At 42.5% G+C, this 18,485-nt stretch overlaps 1 protein-coding gene across 2 annotated transcripts; it reads left to right on the top strand.

Annotated features, from left to right (window-relative positions):
• The first annotated feature begins 4,749 nt into the window (after nt 1–4,749).
• On the top strand, nt 4,750–17,820 carry LOC117481690 (atherin-like). 2 transcript variants are annotated; one of them, XM_034129504.1, is made up of 7 exons: nt 4,750–5,069; nt 8,588–8,632; nt 9,025–9,069; nt 10,115–10,262; nt 11,324–11,485; nt 11,849–11,878; nt 11,997–17,820. In XM_034129504.1, the coding sequence occupies exons 1-7, from the start codon at nt 5,019–5,021 to the stop codon at nt 13,109–13,111; spliced, it is 1,596 nt and encodes a 531-aa protein (XP_033985395.1). In that variant the 5' UTR covers nt 4,750–5,018; the 3' UTR covers nt 13,112–17,820. The 2 variants fall into 2 exon arrangements, with proteins under 2 accessions (XP_033985395.1, XP_033985396.1); XM_034129505.1 differs by lacking the exon at nt 11,849–11,878.
• Nucleotides 17,821–18,485: the final 665 nt, after the last annotated feature.

Here is an 18,485-nt window from a genome sequence, read left to right as displayed (position 1 = left end):
TTTGTTGTATTGTACACATAAATTACACACATAAATTACAAGAACAATGATACTGTGTAGCTTATGAGTTAGCCACTCCTCTTCCATAAAAAGGGATGATGACTTTGATGTGAGATAAGAGAGATGGAGACGTGCTTCAAGGCCACATCTCACTACTGAATGCCAGTTGACCATTAATCTATATATAAATATGCTGCTGGGTGTGGAACAGGAGTGATTACTGCAGAAATCACATGTCTAACATCACCATGAGTTTCATTTTGAGTCTCCTCTAAATATGATAGTAAGTTGTGTGCCCTTCTCATGTGCTGTCAAGTGTTCCCGTTTTTAACAAATAAATGAATTCCCATTTTTCAAGACAGGAATTGTGTGCCATAACTGTCTAGTTCCAGTTTTTCTGAATTAAATTAATTTATGCAAACATATTCTTTTTTTTATACCACAGCATGATACACTTATGTATTTATTTTCACTCAAATAAAACCTTACTTCTATTGCCCAGTAAGGTTTATTTGGGGTTTGTTGTTTTTGTGTGGGTGTGTACATACATGTGTAGGCCTATGCCAGGTCAGAGGAAGTGTGTTTGTCATTATGTGGGTGAGCAAACAAGTTGACCTAATTGTTCTGTATTGCGTGGGAAAATTACAGTAAACCAGGGTACAGTAATAATTCAGGTGGTTCAACTAGTTTTATAAAGTTATTAGGCTAGCGCTACCAATAATCTCATTAGTGCCTTTTATTCTTTGAACTGAAGCAATGTTGTTGTGCTCACACAATGAGAATAAAGTTTTAAAATCCTGAATCTTGATTCTTAATAATTTCCTACCTGAATGTGGCTCACTCACATGGTATGGAACAAGTTGTGATTACCATCTAATCAACACCCATTTCTGCGTTCACACAATACCTCTTAGGTGCTACCACACCCTGTTCATTAGTGTTTAATCCAGAGAGTACAATGGGTTTACACTCAAATGTCAGACCAATACTGGTGAGCAAGAGCTCAAACTGGTATTTCACTACATTACCACAGGTATGAACTATGGGGAAAACAATATAGGTGGAACTATGAAAATACTTGAGTTTCCTTGTTCCCCTTTTATGTCAAGAGAGAAATAAATAGGTGGAGACGCAATGGTGGATGAATTAGTTATGATGCATAAGTCTCAAAGGAAAATGTCAGGACTATTTCTTTAACTGTTATATTAACTGTCACTATTGCCCATGTCTTACTGAGCTGCAGTCTTATTTTCTACTGCAGGTTAACCATCTGGCCAAAATGCAAAAACATGTAGTCTGCTGCCCTCTAGTGAATAAAAGCCCAACTCTGTTTTTCATGCACCTTCGTCGACTCTGGATTGACAGGCAATCATGTAATATGACAGCTGATCATGAAACCATCTCTATAACACATGATACCAAAAGAAAAGAAAAGTAGTACAGTGTAGTGATCACTGATTCATACACTGGGGTTACATAATTCAATCCAGGAACTACAGGTTGGGGGTATTGTTTCCGCACGGACACATGTGTTGACGGTACCTACTGTGTACCTACTGTGTGTCCTCCCTTTCACTTTCTCTTGCCTTCTCGGGCTGCGACCCGACAGCATGTCGATTTCTGCTGCTCAATAAAGTGAGATTTGCACCTTCGATGCACCGCTTCCGACTCCCTTCTCTCGGCACTACATTGGTGACCCTGACGTGATGTCTCGCGAAGGTTCCGAGACTGAACCGAACACGGCAGAAAACTTTTGTTTTTCTCGAAATGCCGGGGATTTTTGGAGACCTCCGTAGCTGCCACGTGCGCTCGGACTGTGGCTCGGTGCGCCCCATGGAATGGTCGCGGACGACGCTCGCCATTTCCACGGCTTTTCGGCTCTGGGGGACGGCAAGCCTTCCATGGGGCCGGTACGCGACCGTGCCGGGTTTATTCGGGACATGCGGCTGCATGTCCGGCCAGCGACTGACGGCCGCCGAGAACAGCTAGCCACGACTGCTAACGGCTAGCAGCTGGCAACAGCTAACGACGGCTGGCCACTGCAGCTAGCGGCTATCGACATCCGACTGTTTTTTTTTTGTGGTGCCTGAGAGGAGGTTCGATCATGTCTGGTCGGCCTCGCGTGGATCCTCTCGCTATTTCGCCCACCTGTTTTTGATCGTGGACAGGACGACCCTTTTTGAGCTTTTTCTGGTGCCTGAGAGGAGGTTCGACCATGGCTGGTCGGCCTCGTGTGGACCCTCTCGCTGTTTCACCACCTCGACGGCGGCTTCGGACGTCACACACGCCTGCTTCGGCCCGTGGGTGGCGTGCTTCTGGACCCCGTCTCGCCTCTTCCCTCGCCTCGGCGGTTTCGAACGTCGCCCATGCCTTCATCGGCCCGCGGGTGGCGCGCTTCGGGACCCTGCCTGGCCTCACCTCTAACCGCGGCTCACGGTTCGCCTCGATGGCACCCCGTCTGGCGCCCCGTCTGGCCTCTCCCCTGTCCACGGCTCCCTCCTCCCGGGGACACGGCTCCTTCCTCCCGAGGACTTCGTGCCCGCCGCCGCTGTGCCTTCGCCAGCGGCCGGGCGGCGCTCCTCCCTGCTGGGGACCTCCGGGTGTTTCACGCCTGTCCCCACGACGCGACCCTGCTTTCTGCGGCCCGCCCCCCACCCTCCGGTGGGGATGCCCTCGCCCTCGTTGGGGCCCCTACCCTCTCCTGCGGCCCCCTGACGACGGCCCGTTCCTTGGCCCGGCCCTCGCCGGCGGCCCCGCCCTCCTCGGCCCCGCCCTCCTCGGCCCCTGTGGTGCTTCCTCCCGGACGCGAGGATTGTGTCCATGGTTGAATTCTGGGGGGGCTTGTGTAGTGATCACTGATTCATACACTGGGGTTACATAATTCAATCCAGGAACTACAGGTTGGGGGTATTGTTTCCGCACGGACACATGTGTTGACGGCAGCGACGTGCAGTCAGTGGAGGCAGGGGAGGCAGAGCCTCACCTGTCATACTCCAATGTAACGGAAAAACAACTAAAGAAAAACGAAATAGTAATAATAATAAAATGTCTCCACTGATCTGTGTTGTAAATGTGATTTCTGTATGATTCCAATCGCTTTTTATAGTCAAAATCAGCAAATGTGCCGAGCTCCGCTACGGGAGCGATGACAAGTGAGGCAGGGGCGTGCTCTGCCTCTCGTAAGCCCACAGTAACTTGCTGGAGCGCGGGCACTAATTTAGCGCGGCCACTTATTTTGTGAGCGCGCTCAAGCCATTTACTGTGGGGTGAGGTGAGGCACAGATGAGCTCTGCCTCACTTCAGAATGCGTCACCCCACAGAAACTGGCTGGAAAGCGGGCCCTAAGCGCATGCCTGTTACCATCTCACTGTAGGTCACCAATGTAATGTTTGTAGATCCCTTTATTACATTTATCCTCGCCATCCATAGTCTCTAAATAACTTATTTCACGTATATATGATATTTAGGCTCGCTGGTCTCAACGGCAATGAAAATGCACCAGGGGAGGCAGCCATAACCTCTGCCGCACTGAAGGGGGCGCACGTGAGCCCACAGGTTCTTGTTGCTACTGTAATTCTACGCAGAGACGGTAGACGCAACAACAAACTAGACTTTTGAAACTACAGGAAGATAAGGAGGACTTTTACAAAAAAGTAATAGAGATTGTTGTCCAGAAGGATAGCATGGACTTCATCTTCAAGTCAAGGTAAGACCACAACTGTAATGAAAATGGGATCTTACTAAGAAAGAACAATCCAATATTTAGATTTTGGGTATCCTTTTGTTGAACGGTCTGTTTAAAATGAATCGAAGCATCAGACTAAAAAAGCTTTTGAAAATAACAGAATATTTCGATTAAGGTCAAAATATAATATTTGTAAATCTGACTCAGTGCCTCACCAGCCATGAACCTCACCGCACGTCACTGGTTGACGGTACCTACTGTGTACCTACTGTGGGTGTTTCTCAATCGCGAGTAAAGCTGCTTCAGAGCCACTATTTCAAGCATACTACGTCATCGAGTGCCGCCGAAGTACTGTTCCAATCTCCAGTATACTTGGAAATCTACCGAGCCCGGCGTACTCCGTTTGGAGAAATATCGAGTGTGCACATGAGTAGACTTCGCGGTCTTAAAATCCCCACAATGCTTTGCGCACGGACCAATTTCCCCAAATCTGTGGCGGAAGATGTAAGGCAGGGCCTCTCATATGACGCACACCTGCACACTTGCTAGCGTGTTCCACTCTTTGTTTTCCGAATGTCAGGAAGTATTCTTGACTCGCTTCTGAAGCAAGATGCTCGGCAGACATGTGCTACCAAGCAAGCGTACTCGCGATTGAGAAACACCCTGTGTGTCCTCCCTTTCACTTTCTCTTGCCTTCTCGGGCTGCGACCCGACAGCATGTCGATTTCTGCTGCTCAATAAAGTGAGATTTGCACCTTCGATGCACCGCTTCCGACTCCCTTCTCTCGGCACTACAACAGAAACATTTCCAAATGTGCTTAAAATATCAATTAAGTGTGTTGTCATTATTATTTTACTGTTTTACTACGATATGAAACGCACAGGTGTTTTGGTAGTAAGTGAATAAAGCAACAGTGTGGATGCTGCTCGGTGCGGCTGTTGCTGGGAGCTCCGGCCAATCAAAGCCGCAGCGCTGCCATACAAGTACTTTGGGGGCTGGAGAAGCATGACATCATGCACAGCCCCGTCCCTCCCTGCGAAAACAAAGAGTAAAACATCTTTATTTCACTACTGCAAACAACAGTCGACGACACAAGCGTCTGCACTGTGATACCCCGCGGGCCCGTCCTTAAAACCCACCTGGGATCTGGCCCTGGTGCTCCGGCGTGTGCAGCGGAGTCTGGGAGGGGCATCCGTCCGCACGTCCGGGTAATGGCGGATGGGGAAGCCACCGTGTCTGTGGAGTGGGACAGCAGTGATGGGGGCTTAGCAGAATAACATCCCACTTCTGCGTGTCTATTTTCTCTGTTTAGCTTGGTATTCAGCTCTCGCCATGGATCCAGAGAAAACGCTGACATTCTGCCTCGGGCTGAAAGCTGAGGAGGTAATGCACAGATTTCCTTTGATGCACACACACTGCCAACAGCTGGGCTTCAGTTATTCTGCAGAGCAACATGCTTTCCAAGGTCTGTGTTGTTGTTGACAAACAGTGGCCTCAACTTGTTCTGTAACCATCTGTCTTTCATTTCTTCATCTTGAGATGTTTTATCTGTTGACATGTATCGAGGACAAAGGGGGCATTTTTTTTGCACCACTGCAGCAAATGTTTGGTTTCCAGTAAAGTCTGTCAGGTATGGCTTTAATTTGGTTGTTGGTGCTCAATGTTAAGGTTTACTGTGAGAGCTCTAGGTAATGCATAACATTGGATAATAGGTTTTTAGAAGCATGGGTCCTCTAACGCACAACAGATGTCCTGACAGATATACTGTACTAAAATGTCCTGTAAGGTCATTAACTCTAAACTAAGAGCTACCACAGAATTGCACTTTTTCTTGGAAAACTATAGGAAAGTTATGAGTTGGATATTTATGATTTCAATAGCAGGTTGTAACTTGTTAAGACCGCAGTTAGATTTCAAGTTAATTTCTTGTTTCAAACGGAATAGCATATTAAATCTGCCGTAATGCACCAAAGATTTCTTTTTAATTTATGCATGTCATTGAAAGAGCTTTGTCTGCCAAACCCTTGTAGCCTTATAAATCTATGTACAGCTGCTTGTCCAGCACAAGAACAGCACAATGCTGAATCAGGACACTGCTGGGCCTGGCTCCACACTGAGGATGATGTTTCCTTCTTTCAAGTCTGTTGTTGTCGGAAAACTTGTAGGCTTACACAACTGTATTTATTACAACAACATGAAACCTTAATTGGTTTACATCTATTTGAAGGATTTCAAGAAATCTGCTGTATGTTAAGCCAGTGTGCCATATAACAACATATTGATAACATCTGACAATAAAAGTCCTGTGGGGAGATTTTGTTATGCTTGCTTTAATGTCATTGTTAATATTAAGTACAGTATTGCCTCAGCATAAGATTTCACCAAGGAAGAGTGCAGTGGTTATCTTTATTGAATTTAGTCTGACAATAAAAGTGAACATCTTAAAACATGATGATTAAAATGGTTTGACTGAAGTCCAACAAGTCTTTACCTCACCTTAATCGCATCTTATTTCCATGCCATCTTTATAATACAACATCCATGGCATCGTGTTCATGACAAAATTACGTAATGGCGTGTCTTATTTGCATGTTCACAATTTACTGTGACTTGACTTAAGGCCATTTTACAGAACTTTGAATGTTTTCTTATATCCTGCAGCCTTTAGCAGTGCTTCTCCATTTGATCTCCCCTCACTCATGATTTGTGGGTTTTCAGGTGTCAGGAAAAGGCTGACAGGTTTTAAGTCATTTAGTGAAGGTTTGTATGTGTGTGTGGTGGTACTATGGTAAACCTTGGGACCCCAGGGGTGGAAATAATTTGTGGTGAGTCTGTGGTCTCTGGGGAAGTCTGAATGATCACTTCACACCCGTGTGCGTGTACTCTGTGCCGTGCGGTGGATTTACCACAGGAACTCCGCTCCCTCCTACCCTCTTGACTCTGACTTGCATAACTGTACAAAAGCTTACTTATGAACCTCCTGAGGTTATGTTTGACAGGCAAATATGCAGCATGACTTCTCTGCTGGCCTACGCAGATAGACACATTTTGCAGGATATCTTATTTATCTATGATTAGTTTTAGCAAAGTTAATACAAAAAAATAGTTCTTCTTGAACAGCTGATTGTCAGTAGGGATGTCATTGATAAACCTGAACTCTGGTATTTATCAGACCTCAATACTTTTTTGGTATCCTCTAAAATGTGTCTGCAGCACAGAATATTTAAAATCCCCAAGTAGCCAATCCAAAGTTTGTATGCTTTGATCATATGGTGTGTTGTTTAAATCGTAATTTTAAAAATATGTCATGAAGGAAGGTTATTGTCAGTGCTTGTACAACCAGCTTGGAGCCCTTTGGCTTATATTGCTACAAAGTTTATTAGTTTGAAAGAACATAATGTATATCTCTCAAAGAAAGAAATCAACAAAATGGTATTTAGGTAAAAAACCTAAATTCTGTATTGCTAGTATCGAAAATCGTACCCAGCTATAGATGCACTGCCTGTGAACATCATGTGTTCATGGTCACATGTCGCTGCCAGCATCCACATCACTTTCCTGCAGAAGCATCATTGTCAGTTTGTCTCATGCTCCACCTTCATGTCCTTGCTCTTTCACCAGTGTCATGCGATGTTATGTCATGCATTTCATGTAAACCTGTAGATGCACAGGTGTTGCTGATGCATATGAACAGTTGAATATGATATATTTGATCAAATGTCATTGTCTCTAGGCTAACTAACAGCTACTATTGTCATTTAAACAGCCTCAGGGTAGTGTGTGGAGTTAGCTGCGTGTCACATTTGGCTCAGTTTCATTTTGCACTTTGTAAATAGACAATAGTTGTAACTCAGAACCTGTGGCACTTTGTGTGCATGTGTGCATGAACACACTCTCTGCAGCCAACATTGTTCCCCATGCTGACTACATAATCAGCAGGCAGCTGTTAACAAAAGCATCAGTGATATGGCTGCAGCCCCCACTGTCTCACATTGTTTCTGGCAGCGGCCCGGCCCCACATCCAGCAGCACACACACAGGGATACAATCCTTTTACTCACTGTGGACAGAGGTGACCCAGATCTTTTTTCAATATGTACCGAATTGCACTGGGCGAATGCACATATGGTATTTATTTCCTTTGTAGATAGTATGCAGACTCAAGCCAATATATGTTTATTCACTAGTTTTCCTAAAGGTAGGTCAGCCTGTGTGATTTTTTGATAGGTGTCATTGCCGGCTGAGATGCTACATCTGTCAAAAATACCCTCACGAGGCAAACTGATACTCTTTTAAAAGGACCAGATGCTTCATACAGTATGTGACTGATTTTAGTGTAGGAATGCTTTGTCAATCAACATTTTAATAACTTATTTATCATGCTTTTATCAAGTCTTTTGTTTTTCTTGCTTTTAAATACATGAATATCTTTGGGCCTCTATATGTTTTTGCAAATTGAACATTTCACCTTGGGCCTTGAAAATGCCTGCTTTTCTCAATTTTCTGACATATTTTAGACTAATTGCTGAATTTGAATGGTCAAAGTTTTAGAGCTGTAGCTATTGTATGTGTGTGTTTGAAAGAGAAAGGGAGAGTGTCTGGGAATTGGTGCCATCTGTCTGCTACCTCGGCCCACAGAGGAGAAATAGGTTTTGTTAAAAAGCCATTGACCTTCCCAGCTCCTTGAGGAGCCTAGTGTCGGGTAACCTGCGGATGGAAACTGCTTTTAGTGGCCTTTTTTTCATGCCTGATTACTAGAATGACAGCACAATATAATGGGTTGTTTGTGCCCTTGTCGGTAATCATACAGTGCCATACTTTGTATATTTCTTTGCCGTTTACATCATATTATTCCTCTCTGTTTGGCTCCTTTTTAACCATTGTCTCTCTGCCTTTTTCCAGATGACCATGTCCCTGCAGGGCCTGGATGGGACTGAAGCTGCTACGGTAGGGAGCGTGACCTTCAACCACAACTAAACATTTCATACACTAGATAATATAAAACATTGTCCACACATGAGTAAAAAAAGCCTCCAAGCGTAACCACAGTGGTTGCTATGGCAAAGAATAATTATTTGTTAGCACTTCTCAGCCTCATATGTGGTAACTATGTACATAACGGATATAGCAACCTGTTCTTGCAGCATTATTACTGTAGCATCTGAGCTCCTCTAGACTCTTCTCGCCATGTATTGAAATGTGACAGCTTTTTATGATGTGTCCAAAATATAATATTGAAAGTATGGCTTCAGATCTTCTCTCTTTAGCACTGACCTGCTAATGAATAAGATGTAACGTTTACTGTAAATTCACAAAGGGCTTTCCATTTCTCTTTTTAGGTGGCTGTTTCCCAGAAGGAGCCTGACATGCGCACAGTGAATAAGGTGTGAGGTGTTTTTTTATTAAACCACGAACTGTAGCCACCATCTTAAAGCTGCAGTAATTAATATTTCCATGCAAAATGTAATTAAATGTGTAACGTGAAAGGGGTCACTTGTAGCAAGCAGCCCATAGAGAATTATCAGCCATGAAGCATTACAGAATCATATAGTCAAATCAGGCTCATGTCAACACAGTTTCAAACTAACACAGGCAGCTTTATTCATCAAAAAGCTCTGGGACCAGTATCACAAAGATATTTTAGGTAAGTCCTTTTTTATTCAGAATTCATTGTACCGTTGTCTTGCTTAACATAGTCCAGAAATAATCTGAAGGCTGACTATTTGTGACATCTAGTCAAAGTATTTCTTTGTGAAACTGAAGATGCCACTGTACACTACCTGCACAGACACAATTAGTGACTATCTTGTGAACCTAATCGAGCATTTAGCTACTTAAGAGACATATATTTCCCAAAACAGAGCTATAATACAGATACAGTATAGTGTGTATTGGACTTATTTATCAGGTGAACATAGTCATGAAATAAATGCTAATGTTACTCTAACATGTCGGCCACAGTTTATCAATAATATGTCAGTATATACAGCTTATTGTGCCACCTGGGACATAAAAGTCAGATTTGAAGAACCACCCTCTTTCAACCCCCTCTCATGGTCTTCATGAGGAGATGGAGTTTTCTCAGTAGTCACAACGATGGCTTGATTGTCATAATTTGACTTAAGTATGGACATTTGGGTTAGGCGATAACGTGGTCATATAAAGGTGAGATTGAAACCCCTGTGTCCGTTTAAAGATGGTGTAAGATGTGAATGGCCTCCTGTTCTGTCCTGACCTTATCTTCTGGTTAAAAGCCTTGAAAAAAAACAAAGCGGATTTCAGGTCAACAGTCATATTACATTTGCATGGATTGAAAGGTCCCTGCGCTCATACTTTTCAAAAGGAAACTATAATCATACCAACTATTGAACTTTTGCAGGAACATAATTTTCTCTGTGTTGATATGTGATGCTTTGTTTTGTCCACTAGGTGGTGAAGCATCACGGGGGCTCAGGTAGCCAGCCTGGTGTCAGCCCCAAGTACTGTCCAGGGGTCAACAACAACCCCGGCTACCTGTGTGAGACGGGGCACTGCTGCGGAGAGACGGGCTGCTGCACCTACTATTATGAACTCTGGTGTGAGTCACCTGACTTTACTTCTCTACTGTGTTACTGTAACAAGGTCATGAGGCCAAGGCTGCGCTCTGTCACGTGTATTATTCAGTCCTGCCAGGATGTGTTGGGTGAACTGCAAACAAAACAATCAGATTTTACTCACAGTTACATTACATTCTTCAACATATACCTGGTAATTGGATTTATGGAGCATTGAATGGATTTATCAAACCAGCATATCCAGACAAAATGTAAATTAAATAATCCGACAGGAAATCAAAAGCGATGTTGTGCATTTAATGTTATGAATTTATTTTCAAATGAATTCAGACACCATGAGTCAGTTTTAAAATAAAATCTGTCTTGCAGTGATGAACTTTTATTGATATAATCGTCTTCTATAACACATTTAACCTATATATGTCTGTTACGTTCTCAATTATGAAACATTTAGGTTTACCTAATTGATAGGCCCTTTTGAGCTTTTCCCTTCACCCTTCACATTAACTTTCGTTGTTGTTATGGTGCCATTGGTTTAATCTTAACTTGTATCTAAAAATGCTTTCAGGGTTCAAGAAATAAACACAAGGAAGCACCAAACTACAGTGTTGGGCTTCATGTTGCAACACTCTCTAGTTTAATCTGATCATACGGTCAGATCACAGCTTCAAATATTTGGAGATTTAAAGAAAAAGTTAGGGGTTAAGTAATTTGATGTTAAGTATGTTGACATCAGAGGATTTATGCTCCACTCCCCAGCTGATTAAAACCACTTAATTTCTAAGTGGTATGTACTTAGGAATTGTTCATTTTTTTAATATTCATATTAATTATAAATATCATGGTCAAATGAATGCAAACAAAGCAAGGAAATTCTTCTTAAATCTTAAGGTTTTCTTTGCAAAGTTTACAGTAGTAAAGTAAAACTTAAAAGATTTTTACGTGATGGCACAAAATATCCAAAACCACCATTATTGTCGCCTCTTATTTGAATAGATCTGAGATGCAATTTCAAACAACAGAACAGATGATTTGTTCTGTTCATATTGATCTTTGATTATTGTTGGGTTCCCGTTGTGTGCAGGGTTCTGGCTGCTGTGGACGATGCTGATCCTCTTCAGCTGTTTCTGTGCTTACCGCCACCGCCGAGCCAAGCTGAGGATCCAGCAGCAGCAGAGACAGAGGGAGATCAACCTGATCGCCTACAACGGAGCCAGCAACTACCCTTCCTCCATGCTTGACCTCAGTAGGTTTATTCATGTTCTTTTATTCATATTATCATTATTTTTGATGGTGTAGATCTGCTGTCAGGGGAACTGCAGAGTCAGAGACTTTTAACATCAATGCTGCAAAGAAAAGTTGGAACAACATAAAGCTATTTGATTTTGATGAGCAGCTGGCCACTGGTTTTTACTAAATGACCATCTAACAATATTATTTATAGTGCATTTGTTCGACAACTTGTTTCTCGAAAGTTGGGAATTAATATAAAAAATGTTGGTGAGTTAGTTATGTGGGATTGACTAAAGAAAATACTGTGCCCATGTTAATGAGGAAGCATGTGAGATATTTCTCATTGGTGTGTTTTAAATTGTTTTTGGTCACTAAGGAGGTATGGATCCACAGGCAGTACTTGTTAGTAAGTTACACTCGTTGTTGTGTCTGTGATTTATGTCAGATGCATATTCAAAACTGTCTCTCCAGTCTTGTGGCACACTTCACATTTGAGCTGATGTGTGACATTTCTTTCATCTCAGGTTTTCTGGCATCCTTCAAGTTGCCTTCCTACGAGGAGGTGGCGGCGCAGCCCTGCACTCCTCCTCCGCCTTACAGCTCCGTCTTCGCCCTGCAGGGAGGAACCATGGGGGGTCCTAGCTCCTCCTACCCTCATTACCACCACCACCATCACCCCTGCCCTCCCTATCTGGGCCCCGGCCCCGGTCCCAGTGGCCTGACTTCCTCCCAGAGCTCTGACAACTACACCAGCTGCTCCTGCGAGTCGTGCTCCCTCACCTCCCCCTCCAGCACCTCCTTCTCTCTCCAGGTGACAGACGAGACGTACAGCAGCCACTTCTCCACCCCCAGTGAAGCAGGGTGCGACTGCGCCGTCATGCCGAGGCTCGGGGCCAACTTCACTCCGACTTCTTCCCCGACACCTCCTTCACAAGTTCCACCTGATGTCATCCCTGCCGCCGCCCCAGATGTCATACCCATGCAGAGAAGGTCCCCTAACGGCAGTGAAGGGGTCCCGCTGCCAGCTCTCTCTCTCCCTCTACACTCTCGTCCTTCACACCCTTCTCGCCTGCCACTTTCTCCCCTCATCCTGTTATCCTCCCTCTCTCCTGGTCAAGTCCATCCTCTCCTCTTCTCAGACCCACTTGGAGCCATTCAGAGAAGCAGAGAAGAAGAGGTCCTGCCTCGTGGTCCGCCCCCCAGACCCGCTCTGTCCCCCCCTAAACCGGCTCTCTTCGCTTCAAATGTGGCTGTTTTAACATATTACATCAACAAAAAAGAGGGGCAAAAACGGGAAGAGGAGGAAGAGGAAGAAGAAGAGGACGAGGAGGATCATTTCCGGCATCGCAGGCTAACGGGTGACTCGGGCATCGAGGTATGTCGTTGTCACGTGAAGAGAGAAGAGCAAGAGGAGGAGGAACTGCAGAAGGGGCATTTTTGGAAAGGAGGAAGAGAGGCTTTGCAGGAAGAGGAGAGGGCAGACGTGCTGCACGACAGCATGGACTGCTCCCTGAGAGCGAGGGCTGCCGCTCACTCGCCGCTTTCTGAAGACTGCGCTGAACAGCGAGGCCTCGTCTCCTCATCCCGCAGAATCCTCCAGAAGACGGGCGAGGCCATCATCACTGTGGAGTCCTCGTAAGCTGACAGCCAGTCATGTGGTCCAAAAGAGAAAGAAGTGTGATGAAAATGCTTGATAGCATCTTCATGGATCAAGACTAGTAGGTGAAAAGTCACTGAAGAAAAGTCTTGCAGGTCTTACTTTAATGGTTGGAGACGGGATGAGAAATGAAACCTCTTGTTTTCTCTGTATTTAAATGAGAAACTCCCAGAGAAGCCGACACCTGAAAACCCTTTTTTTAAGTTAATTTATTTATGGTTTAGGAAAAGGCATATCTTATTCTCTGAAGTTATTTCCCCATCTCCATTTTGACTAGTGGCTCAGTGTCCTATCTCTATGTCCCTTTACTGTTTAACGTTTAGCTCCATAGAAACGACATGCCTAATAGTCAGTGGTTCCCAGCCTGGTGGTCAGGAGGACCCCTCAAGACGTCTCCAGATAACTCGAGGTGTCTTGACGACTAATCGTGTAAGAAAGTAGAAACATATTGTTATGATAAAGAAAAAATGACATAATGCTTTATCTAATATCTTTTTTATGTGAAACTATTAACAGTTTTTTGTGCACTTCAAAGTTGTTCAATAAAACAATTGAGAGGCGAAAATCTATCTTTTAAAGGGCCTGCTTTAAAAGTCTTGGTGTATGAGGGGTCCACACATTAATATTGTTTTATTTTAAAGGGTCACACACACCACGGTTGGGAACCGCTGAAGAAGACTGGCTATCATCAACTCACATTGTTTTAAATTGAGGACAAATTATATTCTAGAAGTTTATGAAGTTAAGTCACTCAACAAATTATTTTCAAAAGAGCAGCTCTAATTTATTGTGTCTCTTGATCCTGTTATATAATCTTAATTCACTGGATCCTATCTTTGAAGGAGGTTCACAACTATTGAATAGTTCGAGGTATGTGGTGAAATATAGTGACCCTTTTAGTTGTAGGGTGATTTTATTTGCTTTCACCAGCCTACTTCCCTCTGTTTTAGAGGAAATAAGAAGGGAACCATTATGACTGAATTGTGAAGTGTGTGTTTTTATACATTGTGTCTTATGTTGCTCCCAATAGGAAAGGGGTGCCAACTTTAAAGGTGGGGTAGGTCATTTTGGAGAAACCAGCTCGAGTGCGCTAGAATTTGAAAATACACAGCCGGAAGAAATCTGCCACTTCCTTACAGAGCCCCTCCTCCAAGACACACGAACGCGCACATGACCAATGAGGGCACGAGATAAGTTTGTGCACAGATGGAAAGCTGACAGACAGGTAGGCCATCCAGTTATTTTAGCCGGGCCGGCAAAAATGATTGGTCGTGCTTTTTACAGTATTACAATTTCCACAGATGACATTTTTTAATGGATTTTTTGTCAAAGCACTTAAGATATTCATTGCTATCGGGATGTTAAGAGCATTCCATGGAATATAACAAAAGGTGTATCTCGAGCTGGTTTCTCAAACTTACCTACCCCACCTTTAATTATATCTTGTGGGTGGCAAAGCTTTACAATGGTATTATATTGTTGTTTCAGACTGTTACATGATTATACTGTATAATGAACTGACTGTTTGACTTTGGATTTAATGTTGTTGAACACGTTTTCCTGGTTGGTCGTTGCCATTTTTTTGCAAGGCAACATAAATCTGATTCCTCCATGGGCGGACTGTTTGGTTTTTACGAGGCAGAAACTTTAAGCCTAGTCTCCTCACTGTTATTGAATGTAAAAGGTTATGCATCGCAACAAAAAGGAACATTTAAATTGTTTACTGATAATTTTTATAGAATGCAGCTTGACTGAAAAACCTCTGGAAAAGTGTCCAAAACTGCAGCAAGGCAATACAATCTGCCAGGTGTGGGGTTTGAAATAAAGTGCCGATTGTAATGTCTGTCTGAGGCAAGAAATGATTGTGAGATATCGAAGGTGTAAATGTACGAGGTAAAGGGTTTAAAGTCAGAGTAATGCCTCTTTATTTTCTGTGGCTAAAAGGTGGTCACTTCTGAGAGTTGGACTTCTTTTCTCTTAATGTAACCTGGCTGATCCTTTTTTGTATGTAAAATCATCCGTCAGTTGCACAGTGTGTAGAGAATAGCCTCACTGTGAGGTAGAAACTTGTGGTAGATGCTCTTACTTGATAGGATTGTGTGAAATTGGATGCTTTTAGCAGTGGGAATAGCACAAATGTACTCTTGTAATTAATTCTCAGTGCAAAGTGTACTAAAGCATGGTGAGTGAGAATGTCTCCCATCACATTTTTGTACGTGTTTGTCTTGTCGTGTTTGTCAATATGAGACAAATGTGTCTGTAGTTCAATGACTAGACGCCACTTCATTGTGTCCTTGGCTCAGTGCAAAGCCACCTTAAATGTCTAAAGTTGAAGGCAAAGCTTTCAACTCATTTATAGTTCTACGGAGTGAAAACATTGCCTGGGTTAGGCTCAATATTACCTTTTATTTGTCACAGACAGATCTTGTTTGTATATGGAGTCTAAGGATGTTTTGGTTTGTTATGAAGGTCATTTTAACATCCTCTGATCATCTCTGCTGAAAGCTCTCCTGTGATGACTCGGAGGTGAAGGATGGTCTGACTGAGACTGTTCCCCCTCTGAACATTTCAATATGAAATATTTCTGGCGGCTATGGTAAATGTTTCGGCTATATAGTCGGGAATTTTTTTATTTTGTGATAAGTTTAATGTGCGTTTATCAAAGTATATGGTGCCTAGATGAAAATAGACTTTCTGTAAGGCATTGATATAGTTTACTGCTGCTATGCGAGTGTATATGTGTTTTATGTAAATTGTAAAGTCGTACATCAAATGGGCAAACGTTTTCTAGCAGTGCTTAGCGGTCTCTTTATAAAATACACAGTACGCAGTACATGTGAGACTTGCAAAAATAGTATTTAGCAATAGTATTCACACTTTTTTCCTTACTCTAGTTAATGCTGGTTGATAGGAAATTAACTGTTGTGAAAAAGACATTTACCTCTTTATTACTGATCCGTGAGCTGTGCTGGGCAGAGGCCTGTGATTGTACATGACTCTGCATTTGAATGCCTTGGCTTAAGGTTTCTCCCAAGTGCAAACTCAGATGATCTGGTTTTACATAGGCCCAGTTGTGCCTGTCATGTATTGTCATTATTTTTGGGTCACGGAGCTGTGTTTCTTAAAAATACATTTTATGACGTTATTTCCAGAGTCCCAAAAGATTAGATAAAGGTTTGAAGGCATTTCTCAAATTCAAGTCTTTTTTCCTTTTCCACACAAATACGGCAGCTGCAAATAATGTATCCCCTTGCTTCATGTGTGAACGTGGACCAATATTCACATGTTTTTTTAGCTGTTACATTTTCTATATTAATGTTACTTTCTATTTTTTCTATTTTTCATATATAATATTGCATTTATTTGGCCGTGGCCCATATGCAACATCTTGTTTATTTAGAGCCCAAAGAGGTGAAGTCAGCAAAGAAAATCAAGGAAGGTGTGTCCCAATTCTCCTTTATGACGATTTGTGAGTGTCAATTTTACATAGCACAACCAAACGATGAAATATTCTGTTGTGAAAATTATAAAAGATTAGAAGGAAAATAACCTTTTATTGTACAAAATCGTTTTATCCAGATTGATAAAGGCATCCTTCATTGATTTTGATCAGTGTTGTTGTGTTGTTAAATGACTTGATGGACTTATTATTATTAATTATTTTCAAACGGATGTTTAGCTCTGTGTCTCAAATGTAATTGTAAGCAAAAAGGGCCCAACCAGAGGCTACTTGGACCCCAGCTCTGATTTGACGTTGAAGCCAAACTGAACTGAGTTCAGTGTATATAGAACTAGTTTGATTTATTTACCTTGTCAGCAGCTAGTATGCACAGACAAAACGCCCAAACTCTACCCTCATTGCCACTGAAGGCCAAGGCCTGATATAAGACTGTTACCTCGCTGAGTTTTGACTGCAAAGGACTGTTTACTTAAACTTATCAAGATAGTATTTACTCTATATTTGTACTGACTTTATTTTGTGATGCCGAGAATTGAAAAATTGAAATTGAAGAGCTCATGTTGGTACGGCTGAAGTGCTGTTTTGCCAGGAAAAAACTAAATATCAGTCCCTGTTCATTCAGGATTACTCAAGAATGTTTGCCCCCGGGAAAGTGTTCTCCCCTTTTACCCCTGCAGCTACAAGACAGCAGGATTTTTAGAAGTATCTTTATGTGATTGTATGTGGATTAGTTCAGATAAATATTGCTACAACATGTGGTGTTCTTTGAGGGTATCCTTGTGCAATTCTACCTGCGGCTCTTCAGTGTACGCATGTGTGAGAGAGTTATCGTCGGCCGTGTTGTTGTGCTGTTTAAATCATCGTTGCTTATTATGAGGCCAAAGTCGATTGTTGCTGGTATTTGTTAACATGTCAATATAAATATCCAAACATGTTTATGTCATCATGAATATCAAGTTGATTTTGTATCTTGGTGTATAGCATAGAGATTTCTGATGCTTACTCTGATGTAAAATCAAAACTAGCAGATTCTCTCATATCTATTTGTTTGGTTGCACATGTCCTGGTGCTGTTTTTCCCCAGAAAGCGCAGTATTTAATTTCCTTCAATTCGAGGTTTTTCAATTGATGCTCATTGGGATTCTACCTTGTTGAACACAGAAATCTGCGTTACTTTATTCAGCAAAACTGTGGATTTTGTGTCAAAATAAAAGCTTCAAAATGCTACCAAATGCATGTCTGTGGTTTTTGTAAACATACACATCTCTAGTTGTAGTTGCCTGAGGTACAAGCTGTACTCTGCTTTGAAAAAAAAGCAAATGCACTGAACTTATTTCAGCAGGGAAGAGCTACAAACACCCACTCATGAGTGGCTGTCCCTGTGACTCAGGATGAATCATCAAGCTGCACTTACATGGAAAAAAATCCTCTTTTCAGGAGTAACTACAAGAAAAAAAAGTGTTTCAAATGTGTGATCGTGTGTTGCAGGCAGCATTATTTATCAGAGATGTCAAATGCAACATGCAGTGTGAGAACATCTGCAGTCCCTTGTTGCTAGACATAGTTGTAATATATGAAATACTGCCATATGCATAGACAAGACCTGTGTGTTTGCATTGCTCTTCTCCCCCTGATGAGATGAGATGAAGTCCAAAACCTTTGTGTCCCACTAGAAAAACGAGTTATTATTACCAAGGCTGTATTACTAGGCAAAAACTGCCCAAACCATAGGGGAGCACATTTCATTCTGGGCACAAATGCTCCAGAATTAAATGTATATCATATTACATATTATTGGTCTGCTTTGCATGACCTTCATTTAGCAGTCTATCTTTCATGTTTTTATTCCCAAATGCATATGTATTTAACCACCGCATGGGTTGCATTTAACCACCGC

This window comes from Trematomus bernacchii, unplaced genomic scaffold, assembly GCF_902827165.1.
Source record: "Trematomus bernacchii unplaced genomic scaffold, fTreBer1.1, whole genome shotgun sequence".
Lineage (NCBI taxonomy): Eukaryota > Metazoa > Chordata > Actinopteri > Perciformes > Nototheniidae > Trematomus > Trematomus bernacchii.
This window is presented reverse-complemented; position numbering and strand designations above follow the sequence as displayed.

Excerpts from the sequence above, each read along its gene's own strand:
- LOC117481690 (XM_034129504.1), top strand. The coding sequence starts at position 5,019 with ATGGATCCAGAGAAAACGCTGACATTCTGCCTCGGGCTGAAAGCTGAG. Across the intron at positions 8,633-9,024 it reads ATGGGACTGAAGCTGCTACG|GTGGCTGTTTCCCAGAAGGA; the intron begins GTAGGGAGCGTG and ends TTCTCTTTTTAG. Across the intron at positions 9,070-10,114 it reads ACATGCGCACAGTGAATAAG|GTGGTGAAGCATCACGGGGG; the intron begins GTGTGAGGTGTT and ends TTTGTCCACTAG.